Source organism: Diadema antillarum, unplaced genomic scaffold (assembly GCF_040938485.1).
Source record: "Diadema antillarum isolate AM-2024a unplaced genomic scaffold, OU_Dant_1.0 scf00000170, whole genome shotgun sequence".
In the NCBI taxonomy this organism is placed as follows: Eukaryota; Metazoa; Echinodermata; class Echinoidea; order Diadematoida; family Diadematidae; genus Diadema; species Diadema antillarum.
The window spans coordinates 525942-540282 of record NW_027271059.1 but is presented as its reverse complement, the minus strand read 5'-3'; the positions used below and the strand labels follow the sequence as shown (position 1 = coordinate 540282).

Below are 14341 nucleotides of genomic sequence, written 5' to 3'. Positions count from 1 at the left end.
AAAGCAACAAAAGGGTGGGGTGTCAATCAATAGGAAGATTTTTTTTTTTTCCAGTATTAGTTTGTGAGATGTCCAATTAGAGGTTTCTAGGGGTGCTGAAAGGATTCGAAACATAAGTTTTGCGTAAAAAATTCTACCTGACCATTAAAATAGGCCACGTCTACTTTTTGCACCCGCTGAATCATGTATTATTGGTATTTCATACGTACATCAGTGGGTTTATTCAGTGAGTTTTTTAGAACACTGAATTGAGTTCTATTATTGAATTTGAGCTGTATCAACTCTTAAAACAGTGAGCAAAAAATACTGCAACATACCGTTAACTGTGCAATCCACTTCTCTTACTTCCATTATGCCACATTTAAATCTGGCACAACAGAACTGTATTGAAACCTTGGTACTTTATCCTACTCCCCAACATCTCCCTTACTGCTCCCATCAGCTGTTTGGTTGATGTTCTGACAAGAGTTACCATGCCATTTGCCGCAAACAGAAATGCATAACTCCTTGCTTTTACAAGTGCACTTCAGTGCGCTACAGTCCCTTCACAGTTTGCAGCTAACAAACTTCAAAAAATAGTCCTTTGCGATGGGTTTGTTGAAGAGACCGGTGCGTAACTTTGGTCCTCAAGCTTCCATCCATACTCCAAGACATCAAATGGTGGAGTTTGCAACATTGGCCAACCTCTGGTTTGGAGATTAGCTCGTAGAGGATGCTCCGCTGCAGCTTCTGTTGTCGGGTTTGATGCTCTCATCAGCAGCCCGCTTGGTGAAGATGTCAAATCTCAAGCCTCCAAGTCTTTCGGGTGGTTCCCCATGGAACATGAGCTTAAATAATTCACAGCCGGTTGTAATGATATCATCTTTCTTGCCTCGGATGTCCAGAAACACATCCATGGCCCTTTCCGCCTTGTCAGTCTCTCAGAGCTTGTTTCCCAAAGTTGATTTGTGAACCCACAAATCGCTGACACTGTATCGCAGCCAGAGAAGCTGTGCAAGAGTTCAAGATCAAACACTTTCGGTATCTCTCTGGGAGGGCCTCCCTGATCTTTGCGATACTACAAGATGTTTCTTTTGCTCTTGTGAGGAAGATGGGGTGAATCAGCAAAACCATGATATCGGTGTCCTCCGCCCTCACCTCAACAGGAGAACATTTTGCCTAATCTAGATATGTGCCCGGACTATAGCAGTGTCTGCATCATCGTGGCATTCCCGTACACTGATCCCATTTCTACTGAATTTCTCAGCAAGCAGCAGAATGAGCCGGGGCTTGTTGCTCTTGTTGTGGATGAACTTTTCTTTTGGAACGAGGCTTTGATGTCTGGGCAAAAGGGAATGTCACATCGTGCATTCTTTGTTCGTCTCAGGTGATCATTGTCCTTAGCAGAGCTGCCGTATCTACCAAAGACTACAGTGATTTGGAGAAACTGGCTCCCCATGGACTTCAAAAACTGAAGGTAGCTCTCGGAAATGCCCTTCCAGGATAGGTCAGCCTCCCGCTTGACGTTGTGCAGTAGAGTCATCCACCATCAATAAACAGACTCATGCAGGGGGTTCGTTCAACGCTTTCCACAAATGCTTTCAGAAATCTTGCTTGGGCAGCCTTGTCTGGATTTCGCAACTTCTAGTCTTTGTCAAATAGAGACATTGGTGTTGGCGTCAACTCAAATCACAGACCTTCGGTCTTGACTTCAGGCAAACTGATGATGATTAGACGGTTGAAGAGCTTGAGTGAGTCAATAACCAGCTTCTTTCCATTGACTTTGGGTCCACTTCTAAGGCTCTCTAATGACTTCACCTTTTGCTTTAGTTTCAATTGAATCCAGAACCGTTCGTCCATTCATCTTGGCCAGCATGGCTCTGCCAACCTTCTCTGCCTGATCAGCGTTGACTGGGTCCTCTGGAGTGCTGCTGAATCCTGTTATAAAGGATACTAGGGTCTTCCTGTCCCATGTTGCATCGAAGAGGTCGATCTCCTCCAACCATCCGAAAATGGCGTTGACAGCATCTTCGTCATTCTTCATCTGGGCTCTTGTGACGTGCGTGTGGTCAGGTACCTCACGCTTGTTCATACCTTGTTCAAGTTCCTGGTGAATGCATGAGAAGTGGTTTAGCGTCTTAACCCAACGCCTGTGAGGAGATTCATTCCGGAACGGTCCTCTGTTAAGACTGTTTGAGGATTTGGCCTCACCCATGAGTGTGGTTTCTATGGTGATTTTAGTCCATGTACCTGACCGCTCATGGTCTGAGAAACTGACTGCATGGTTTCCATACAAAGTGAATTTGGTAAGAGCTTACCAAATTCACTGTGTATGGAAACCATGCACCCTAGCAAGACTTCTGTGGAACCCGTAGAATAAACCCCTGCACGAGTCTGGTGACGGATGGTGGATGGCTCTTGCGCAACGTCAAATGGGAAGCTAACCTCACCTGCTAAGGGCATTGCCAACAGATACCTCTATTTTTTAAGTCCATGGGGAGCCAGTTTCTCCAAATCAATGTGATCTCTGACGGATACGGCAGCACCACTAAGGGCCTTGATCACCGGAGACGAACAAAGAATGCTTGATGTGACATTCTGATTCGCCCAGACATCAAAAGCCTCATTCCAAGAGAAAAGCAAGAGCAACAAGGCCCATTTTATTTTGCTGCTTGCTGAGACATTCAGTAGAAATGGGATCAGTGTACAGCAATACCATGATGATACAGACACTGCTATAGTCCGGGCAGCTCTAGATGAGGCAAAATATTCTACTGTTGAGGTGAGGGCTGGGGACACCGACATCATCTTTTTGCTGATTCACTCTATCTTCCTCACAAGCGCCAAGGAAACATCTTATGATTATAATCCCAAAGATAAGGGAGGCCCTCCCAGAGAGATACCGGAAGTGTTTGATCTTGAATTCTTGCACAGCTTCTGCGGCTGCGATACAGTGTCAGCAATTTCTGGGTTCAGCAAATCAACTTTGGTAAACAAGACTGACAAGGCGAAACAGGCCATGGATGCGTCTCTGGACATCCGAGGCAAGAAAGATGATATCATTAAAGTCAGCTGTGAATTATTCAAGCTCATGTTCCATGGAAGACCACCCAACAGACTTTGGAGACTTGAGATTTGACGTCTTCAGCAAGCGGGCTGCTGCTGGGAGCATCAAAACTGAGAAATTACATGTCCCCGACAACATAAGCTGCAGAGCAGCATTCTCTACAAACTTATCTCCAAACCAGGGGTTGGCTAATGTTGCAAACTCCATCATTGGATGTCTTGGAGTATGGATGGAAGCGTGAGGACCAAGGTTACGCACCGGTCCCTTCAACAGACCCATCGCAAAGGACTATTTTCTGAAGTTTGTCAGCTGTAACTGTGAGGGGGACTGTAGCACACAGTCGCCGGCCCTCAGTTGTAAAAAGCAAGTTGTATAATAAAAAGTAAGGAGTCAAGTGTATTTCTTTTTGTGGCAAATGTCATGGTACCTGTTGCCAGAACATCGACCAAACAGCTGATGGGAGCAGTGAGGGAGATGTCTGTGAGTAGGATAATGTACCAAGGTTTCAATATTGAGATACATTTCTGTTGGATTTAAATAGGCATAATGGAAGTAAAAGAAGAGGGAACGATTACTTTTGCTATTTTGCACACTTATGTTTCAGTGTTTTGCCAACTGTTTTTAGAGGAGGTGTAGCTCAAATTAAGTGATGATAGAACTCAATGCAGCATTCTAAACCAACTCACTACGTAAACCCACCGAGATGCGTATAAATTAAAATACCAATAATACATGATTCGGCGGGTGCAAAAAGTAGGTGTGGCCTATTTTAATGATCAGGTAGTAGTTTTAACTCAAAACTAATGTTTCGAATCCATTCAGTACCCCCAGAAACCCCTAATTGGACATCTCACACGATAATACTGGCAACAACAAAAATCTTCCCATTGTTTGACAACCCCTCCCATTCTGTTGCGTAGATTTAACTGGCTCCACAGTTGTTGTTGTTGTTGTTTTTCCACGAGGATGTTGGTTCAAAACTATTGAGAATCAAACATTTAACAAGTATACACAGCAGTAATATGATTATATTTGGTGTTATGGATATAAGAGAAATGGTAACGACTACTTCCCATCGCACACAAGTGTTTTCAGTGCACCCTAAAAACCCATTATATAAACCTAATGAGATAAGTATAAAAATACCAATATTTACGTATTTCGGCGGGGGCAAAAAGGAGGCGTGGCCTATTTCACGGTCAGAGAGTTGTTTGTACTCAAAACTAATTGTGGGAATCGATTCTACACCCCCAGAAACCCCTAATTAGACATCTCACTCGCTTATATTGGAAAAAATATATATTTTTCTATTTCTGCCCTGCCCCCCTCTGGGTGCTCGATTTTGATTGGCTCCCCAGAATTTTCCACAAGGATTTGGGTTGGAACTAATTGAGAGGTGTTAGTAGACACCTTAGTGAACACATTGGTAAAGAAAGCTATTGGTAAGCAATTTTTTCACAGATGGTCCAGAAATTTTCTAAAATGCCCTAACTATTGGCGGCGCTTCCCTCTTCACAAGCGCGCGCAACCGATCGGAAATTTACAAGCTTCCGAACGCAGGCGGGCAGAAATGCCACCAGTACTGGTTCAACCAAATCAACATGAATGACACTGTTTCTGGCGTCCGAAATCGATCTTTTTTTCACAATTACCGCGGGTAGAACTATGTTGGTGAAGTCACCACGCAGCTATACTGTATAGCAACAGGCAGTATGGTGCACGTTCTCAGCTAGCTAGCGTAGCAATGAGACAGCTGTACAGGAAAGCGATCAGCGATCTGCCTTTTCATGATCAATTACAAGGTAATTTAGCAATCGATCGCGCGTGGTGTGCGCCCGACCGTGGTGTCTCGCACGGTCCCCCGCGGGAAACTGTCCACTTTCTTTCGAGCAATACTGTATGTTGATATATGTCGCATGGGGGCACTGCTAGCACAAAAACGAGCACATGAACCCCCACTTTTTATTTTTTTTATGGAGTTAGTAAGCCTTCTTCTACAATTTCGTCAAGTTTCGTGAAAATGACATGGGTTTGAGAGTTTTGGGTGTTTTCTGCTGCGTGAGGGCGCTGCTTGCTCAAGAATGAGAGTGTAAACCCTAACTTTAATACCTTTTCTTCGTTTTGGGTACCTCTCTCTGCAATTCTTGCAAATTTGGAGAAAATATCGTGGATTTTGAAAGAATTATGGGGATTTAAGTTGGTCATTGCAGATTTTGTTGCCGATCATGGTCTTGATCCTGTAACGCTATCATTTTGGTACAGGACGGCAGATTAGTCATATTCTTCAAAGTTCCGTAGAAGAAAAACAAGCACATGAACCTATGGTTTTATTTACATATTGGGCTTCGGATGGGTCAAAGTTACAGTATGAAAAGTTTGAAGAAAATTACATGGACTTCACTTTAACTGAGGAACGTCCTTAAATGAAACTTACGATGGATGATGATATTGAGGTATAGATGTGCAAGACATGTTTTTTGTGTTTGTCGGACAATGCGTTGCCATGGTAACCATAATTTTACCAAAACCTTGTGGATTGAATAACTTCCATAGTATTCAAGCAATCAATTTCAAAATTGGTATCTGTGATGATCTATAGGTGTAGTTATGCAAGACATTCTTTGTGTTTGTACTTGGCAAAGCGTTGCCATGGTAACTGCATGTTTTCTTCAAAATCCTGTGGAGTTAACAACTTCCACAGTTATGAAGCAATTGAAATCAAATTTGGTAGGCATTATAGCCTTGAGGCATAGATGTGGAACACATAATTTTTATGTTTGTCGGACAAAGCATTGCCATGGTAACCATGATTTTACCAAAACCTTGTGGATTGAATAACTTCCACATCATTCAAGCAATTAAGGTCAAATTTAGTATGTATGATGATCAGGAGGTGTAGTTATGCAAGACACCAATGTGTTAATATAAGAAAAATGTGTTGCCACGGTAACCACTCATTTTTGCATCAAATTTAACCATTTAATCTATGAAGGTGAAATTTGGTGTGTATGATGCTCTTTAAGTGTAGTTTTGCAAAATGTCCTTTGTATTTGTATCGGACAATGCATTGCCATGGTAACCGCATGTTTTTTAAAAAATCCTGTGGAGTGAACTTCTTCCACAGTTTTCAAGCAATTGAAACCAAATTTGGTAGGCATTATGGCCCTGAGGTATAGATGTGGAACACATAATTTTTGTGTTTGTCACACAAACCGTTGCCATGTTAACCACAATTTTACCAAAACCTTGCAGATCGCATAACTTTTCCATCATTCACGCAATGAAAGTCAAATTTAGTATGTATCATGATCTAGAAGTGTAGTTTTGCAAGACACCAATGTGTTAGTATAAGGAAAATGTGTTGCCATGGTAACCACTCATTTTTTGTATCAAAATAAAGCATTCCAGCTATGAAGGTCAAATTTGGTGTGTATGATGGTCTTTAAGTGTAGTGATGCTGGGGGAAAGCATGTTTCCTTTTGCTGTAAGTTTTATACTCAGTGTCAACTCTGTAATTGTACAGTAAACTAAAATTATTCTGTTTCTAAATCGACAAGTGCACAAACTTGGTATTAACGTCATTGCCCTCATGACATCACATACTATAAAGCAGCACTAGGGGCGGGGGTATTAATCACCTTCAGTGATAATTCTAGTTCATACATGATTTTACCCGCTGCTACATTACAGAGTATACTATGCGTGAACATCTCGAATACGAACAGAATTTACAACCAGCAAAACTGGCAATATAACCCTTTGGTTAAATAGATCTTTTACAGCTGATCCGATTGTGGCAACATATGATATGGACACGGGGAACTAAGGAATGGAATCAAAATGGATCAATATGAATTTGGAAGTATAGGACCCCATAGGTATAAAATTCTGAGATATGGCTATTTCCTAAATGTTACATCCATACTGTTAGGGATGAATTGAAAGTGACAGAAAGGTCGACAGGAAAGAAATAATAATAATAATAATAATAATTGTTTTGGATATAAACTCCAAATTTTATTGTCCAAGAATGGAAATTCATTTTGCCCAATTGATCGTGGGCCTGGCAGCCACTGAGCAGCGCCAGATCGACGTTGCTCTAACCTTTTCAACTGTTGAACGGCAAACAAGGTAGCAGCAACTCCCATCTTTTAACGTCTTTTGGTATGACGCGGCCGGGGTTTGAACCCACGACCTCTCGATTGTGAGGGCAGCCGCTCTACTCACTGAGCCAACACATCGGTACTTATATCCAATACATCCAATACAATTAAGATAATCAAATGAGACTTGGAAATGAAAATGAAACTATATCATCCAATTCTCGATATCGCCAATGACGTAAAAAGTACCCGGATGTTCATTATGGGATAGTCCGGTAGCAAAGTCACTTCCGTTCGTACGCGCGTGATACGTGACTACTGCTATTTACACACACAACCGACTGTATTCTACGTGTACTTGCTGTTTTCTTGACTTGAATTTCAGCTTTAATATGATTTGAAATTTATCCATTCTTAAGAAATTGCTGTTAATACGACTATTGGTTGTTGCTGCGAAGCTGCCATGTGTTGTTCGCACGACAATAAATGAAAAAATTCTACAGAAATAGGACCCTTACTGGCATGCAAGACGTGACGTGGCCGCGTGGGTGAAGTTTGCGGGTGACTCGTAGAACTCTGTTGGGTGACTCCACAGCGCAGTACGTGCGCGCGCGACTTACTAATAGTAGTAGTACGTACTTGCTTGGAAGAAATTGCTTCGGAGACAGGATAAGTTCGAGATCACGGTTCGTTCCTGATTGTGTTCGTGACACTTCGACAGAGAACAAATAAAAAAAGATGGGCATTCCATGACAATATCCAGGTGGGTGAATATTTTCCAGCATATTTTCAGCGTATGCAGAGATGACTGATCAGTGATGTGCACATCAATCGCATGATCAAGCAGTACGATATGTACCGGTATATGTTAGCATAGCTTATGCGTGCGGTGGTGCATGCTACTGCAAGGCCGGCCGGCCTAGGGCAATGCATGGCGGGGGCTATAGCTAAAATGTACGAGTATGACAGGCCTGGCCACTCGCTGGCTCAAGCGGTACAGCCTGTCAGCGCAGCGCTGTAGGTAAGGTACACGTACGCGCACGCTAGCACTTTGCAAAATATGCACCGAGCCGGAAGTGCCCTTGCCCACGAAGTGGACTAAATCCATAGAGCTGTATTATACACTAATCCAACTCTATGACTAAATCTTAACGAAAAAGCCACATCCGGGTACTTTTTAAGTAATTGGCGATAGCGAGAATTGTATGACAGTGAAAAAAAGGCCCATAGAAGTTGTGTACATTGATTGAATTCGTACGTTCATAGTGCGAAGTTGTGTTCCTATAAATGAAATTGAAACTGGTACTGTAGAACGAGGAATGTTCACATGCATTTTAATTTCGCGAATTTCGCGAGCGAAAAAATTCACGAAATTGAAATGCACGTGAAAGTTCTTGTCCGCACAATGTCCATTGGATGCCAGTGGCAATTCGCAAAAAATTTCATGCTGCGAGAAAGGCTGTCGGCTCCAATTCGCGAAATTTTCATGCCGCGAATATATGTGACCCTGCACCACCAAACAAACAAAAAGTCGCCAGACATCAGTTTTTAATTAAGACCATATTCTGAAAGAGCAGACTTTAAGCTTTAAAATGATGTATAACTCAAATCAAATGGACTCTCCTAACTTTAATATCTAGATATTGGAAAGAAAGCACAAACTCAGGAAAAGTGTGAACTGAGAAAAGAGGTTCTGAAGTAGTGTCTATTCAAGCGCTTAATCTTTACCAAACCTTGCTGGCTGTGTGATGAATGGGACAAAAAACAGGAAGTAAGCCACCAGAGTAACAACAATGAAGGGATTATCAGATTGAACTGAAATTAAGTATGCCTCCTTAACACATTCTGTCCATAATTAATGCCAACTTTCAAAGCAGTAGCTTTATCCTTTCAAAAGTTATTAGAGTTGAAATTGAAGAGTGTGTACAAGGTTTTTCAGAATAAAAGAAAGGGACTCTAAAGACACACCTAATCACACTATTCTACCAAAAATGTTCGAGAGAAACTCCTAAAAAACACACTTTCTGGCCCGTTTTATGATACCAAATTTTAGCATAATGTAAAAGACGACCTGCTCTTTCAGAAAATATGAAAAAGTCAAGATCGGCTAGGTTGACCCATTTCACTTATTTTCAGTCCTCACGCAAAATCAGTGTGTGCGACTTTATGTTCGTTTTGTGGTGCACGGTCACATATAGTGTTTTACAGTACTGGTATTTGGCACGAATTTGAATGTCCATACAGCTGGCACGAAATTGAATGCCGACTTTGAGTTGTGAAATTGAATGAATTTCTCTCCAAATTGAATGAAATAAAATCTGAACGGAATGACATGAAATGAAATTGAATGCTCAAAAAATTAAAATGAACCGTGACAGGAGAGCAGTGACCAAAATCGCTTGACTTTGAATGCCTTTCCGTTGATTCGAATGCAAATCTTATGAATCAGGCAGGAAAACCTATATTTACCTCCGCCAAGCGGGGAGGTTATGTTTTCGTTACCGTTGGTTTGTTAGTTAGTTACTTAGTTAGTCCGTGTGCAAAATAACTCTAAAAGTAGTTAACGGATTGGGATGAAACTTGCAGGAAAGGTTGAGAATGACACAAGTAACAGACGATTAACTTTTGGTAGTGATCCGAGAATTTTTTTTTTGGAATTTATAAAGGAATTTTGATATTTTGGGCAGGTAGGGTCAATGAACTTGGGAGTTCAGGCTGCGCGTATTTGAGGTTTGCATGCGCGCATTAAAGTGCGTGCTCTAGTTTCTGCTAGGGCGAGGTGCGCCATCAGCTGAATGGTTTATGACGTAACAAAGACTTCTATATTGAGAAATTGAGCGACTTTCAGCACACAATGCTATAAGTACGTATGGGTGGAAATCACTGATATCTCTAATGGAAGAACAGGATCAGTGGTGGAAATGAGCTGCATGCTTGGTGGAGGTCTGCGCTCTCAGAGTGCTTCTCTAGTTAAAACTGAAATTATACTTTTTCTTTACCTTGAAAAAAGGATCAAAAGTCAAATAAAAATCCTCACATCCCCAAATACCTGCACTCTTAGACAATAGCCATTCATCCAAGTAAACCTAGCTCAAGGAAAGTGAACATTCAAGACATTGTTGTGACAAACCTGTCATTTTGATATTTTGCCAATTATGTGAAACTGTCATCACACATTGTCAAGACATTGTACTATAGACCTATTAGGAGAACCATGTGTTATGGCAGAGGCATACCAGTCGCCATAGTGACATTTCTAGTTTTTTCTGATTGTGGTGTCAGTGTGCATTAATTAATCAACTAGGGTGTGGTGACCATGTTCTGAAAATGTCACCCTCTATAGCCCATCTCTATTTTTCTACACCAGAAGTGAGTTGATAAATGTAGCCATAGTGATTATTACAAGCGTATGTCACTGTGTGTGTATTGTAGTTTGGGAAGAGTGTGTGGTGCTGGTGCAAGCTGAGGGATTACATGGCCTGTATTGAATGCATCTACTTGTAGCAATGCAGGGAATCAATCATACATAAACCTAAAAATGTGCTATCTTAATTCTCCCAGCGCCGCACACTTTCTTCAGAAACCATAGTACAAAGTTTTTTCACCTGGTAAGACTTTCTGCAGGAAACTGTGAGAATACTTGTAAATGAGGCTTGTCTGGAAAATTACTACCCATTTAACTGGATTGCCTACACAATTAACTTGTAAATTTAACAAGCATTGGAACCTTTTTTTAGCTCACCTTAGCCAAAGGCTCAAGTGAGCTATTGCGATGGCTCTTTGTCCGGCGTCCGTCGTGCATCGTCTGTCGTGCGTAAACTTTTTACATTTTCATCTTCTTCTTGAGAACCCCATGAGCGATTTTCACCAAACTTAAACAGGTAGCATCCCTAGGGGGATAGGATCTCAGTTTGTTCAAATGGGCACCATGGCCCGCCTGGGGGGCCCCAGGGGGCCCAAACCCCCTAAAATTAAGGAATCTTTAAAAATCTTCTTCTCTAGAACCCAGAAGTGATAGGGCTTAGCTAATACTATGAGTTAGTACATTGATGACTGTAGTTTCAAGTTTGTTCATGGGGGAATCAGGGGTGCCCCCCTTGGGACCCAGGGGAGGGGGGGGGTAGTGGGGAGGGGTCCTAATGGATCCTAAATTGTACATTTTCATCTTCTCTTTGAGATCCCCATGTCTGATTTTCACCAAACTTGGTAGCTAGCATCCTGAGGGGGATATGATCTCAATTTGTTCAAATGGGCACCATGGCCCACCTGGGGGGCCCCAAACCCCCTAAAATTAAGGAATCTTTAAAAATCTTCTCTAGATAGGGCTAAGATAATACTTTGAGTTAGTACATTGATGACTGTAGTTTCAAGTTTGTTCATGGGATTGGTGGAATCAGGGTTGTTCCCCCCCCCCCCCCCCCCCCCCCCGAACCCGGGAGAGGGGATGGGGATGGGTCCTAATGGGACCTGAATTGTACATGTTCTTTTGAAAACCTCATGATGAATTTTGACCAAACTTAGCAGGTAGCATCCCTAGGGGGATAGAATATCAATTTCTTCAAATGGGCACCATGTCCCTCTTGGGGGCCCCTAGGGGGCCCACCCCACCCCCCAACCTTAAGGAATATTAAAGATTTTCTACTCCAGAACCAGAAATGATAAAGCAAAGTTATAACCATGAGTTTGTACATTGATGACTTTAGTTCCAAGTTTGTTCATTGCAGATCCAGGGCTGCCTGCCCCCCCCCCCCTCCACCCTGGAGTTGGGGGGGGGGGATCCATATATACAGACCTAAGTTTCCAATATTCTCAGGTAAGAGTGTGCAAGAATGCATGGAAGGTGAAATTGCGATACTCAGATGAGCACGTGACCCCCGGGTCTCTTGTTTAATATAGTTTGTACATCAACTAAGAGCAGTACATGTCAATCGATACTGGGTACTTGATAAGTAATTTGTCAAATGATGATTGTCATTGCGCTTAGGTACTCCCATATTGCTGTGTTTTGAATCTATTCTACAGTGTGTCCATACATTAAAACTGTCCACTCCTTTGTATTTCCCACCATGTCAACCTCTGGCAGTCCATGGCTACATGGGAAGATCACTCGAGAGAGGGCAGAGCAGCTGCTGAAGCCATGGCAAGATGGCCTTTTCCTCGTCAGGGAGAGTACTCATTACCCTGGCGACTTCACACTCTGTGTCTGTATCTCAGGCCGTGTTGAGCACTACCATATCATCACCAGTGGTAATGGCACTAGCCAGGTCCTTACAATTGATGAAGATGTCTACTTTCCCAACCTGAGGGCGCTTGTACAGGTATGCAACTCGTGTCATTGTACGTGTATCTTCTTTTTTGCTGTCTTGATAAGAACACAACGTAGGCCCTATACTCCATTCCAAACACTTCCACACTGACTTCTCCAGGTAAAGTCAGTATCAATGAATGTTTTCCAGAATTGGAAAGCCATTTGCAAATCTGGTGATTATTATGGCTCCCTGACAGAATTTTTAGTATTACAGGCAGACTGTTACACCATATGTGTTGCTGTGTGATGTAGCCCACAAAAAGTGAGTGTCTGTACAATAGTTCAAATAGAAGTTTGAAAGAGGAGCTACTTCATTTTACATTGACAGATGACTCATCACAATTGGATGTTCATAATCCACCCAAGGAAAGTGATGAATGAAGCATGTGTAAGAAAGCTGGTTTTGAGAAAAGCAGGGCATTCAGACGCAAACAATTTATACTAGAACTGTATAGCTATACCAAAACGGTATAGCTATACGATGAACTTATACATCTGAACGCTGACTAACGAAACGACGTATAGCGAAACGACGGTCAGAGCATTGTTTCGAACTAGAACTCGATAACTAATCAGCATTCCGTGTGCGTCTGAACGTATGGCGACCATGGAACGGTATAACTGGGCGAGGCTTAATGGGAGCGCGCACGAAATGTGACCCCACAGCTGTCACTCATGACTATAACAGCATGCGCAGGGGGAAACTGCACATCTGTACAATGTTTTCCAGAACGGTCAAAATTAGTGTCTGAATGGTCTGTCGGCTATACGATGATTCTTTATACATCGTTTCGTTTTCCACTTTTCGAGTTTTGGAATAAAATGGCATGCGTCTGAATAGGGGGAAGAGGATTTGCAGTGAAGGTCTGTTCAGTGCATTGAGTCACCTTTTGTTTTGGAAAGAAGGGGTATTTTAAACTTTGAAGCAACCACTATTAAGGGATTAACAGATTGGAATTACAGTGTATCTTAAAAATGGTACACTTATTAAATGAAGACTGTATTGGTATTTTATTTTTAGATATATGTTCTTCTTCTAATTCCAAAAGACCAAGCTGTGCAAATAAAGATGGAATTTCATTGCAGTTTAGTCTGCAATTTCAAATTAGACGAGACATGAAACTCGTCACTGAAGACGAGTTGGTGATACGCTGGGTTGATATCAGATACTGGTCATCCGTGGTCGACAACGGAAAGAATGTGAATATGAAACGTTATCTGAATAGAGTTAAACAACAATCAAAAACAGAAGTGTCCTGCTAGCATCGATCCCTCAAATGCGTGCATGCGAAACCGTTACTCTAATCACTCGGCCACGGAACATCCATGGAAAAGGCAAGACAAAAAAACAACGTATAGATATAACAGGTAGAAAAAGTCAATGCCCACTCAACAAACGTGGCCGCATGAACATGTATTGCTAGACGGCAATGAGGCCTTGTGACAACTAATAGCACTATGCCATTTCTGGCAACTGGGGAAAAATACGTCCCGTAGACATAACACGTGAAATCGGCTATTTTCGATACCTTGTCTTTAATCACAATTTTCAGAGTGATGACGTCATCAAATGACAAAACGCTGACATGGACTTGAAAGACAATTGTTCGAAGTACAACATATTCATCGTACGTTGTCATTATATACTATGATCAGTTTGACAAGCCCAGCCTCCAAAATTTGCAGCAGTCAAAGCAATGTGGTCTCCAACACAAAACAAAGGGATATTGTGTGTGTGTGTGTAGGTGCGTTTATATACGAACATGATTTCTAGATGGACGAATGTGTAATACACCATTGAAGAAAAAAAGTAAAATAGCAAAGTATTTTGTTTCGTGGTCTTATGGGGTTCGAACCGGCACGTGTGCAACCTCACGTCACCTT

The 14341-nt window shown here is 42.0% G+C and overlaps 1 protein-coding gene across 3 annotated transcripts in view; it reads left to right on the top strand.

Moving 5' to 3' along the window:
* Window positions 1–14341, top strand: part of LOC139722753 (tyrosine-protein kinase CSK-like) — a 156637-nt gene that overhangs the window by 68397 nt on the left and 73899 nt on the right. For all 3 annotated transcript variants that reach the window (XM_071634037.1, XM_071634039.1, XM_071634038.1), the window contains exon 3: window positions 12233–12467. In XM_071634037.1, coding sequence (XP_071490138.1) covers window positions 12233–12467 — 235 coding nt within the window. The remainder of the gene's footprint in view (window positions 1–12232; window positions 12468–14341) is intronic.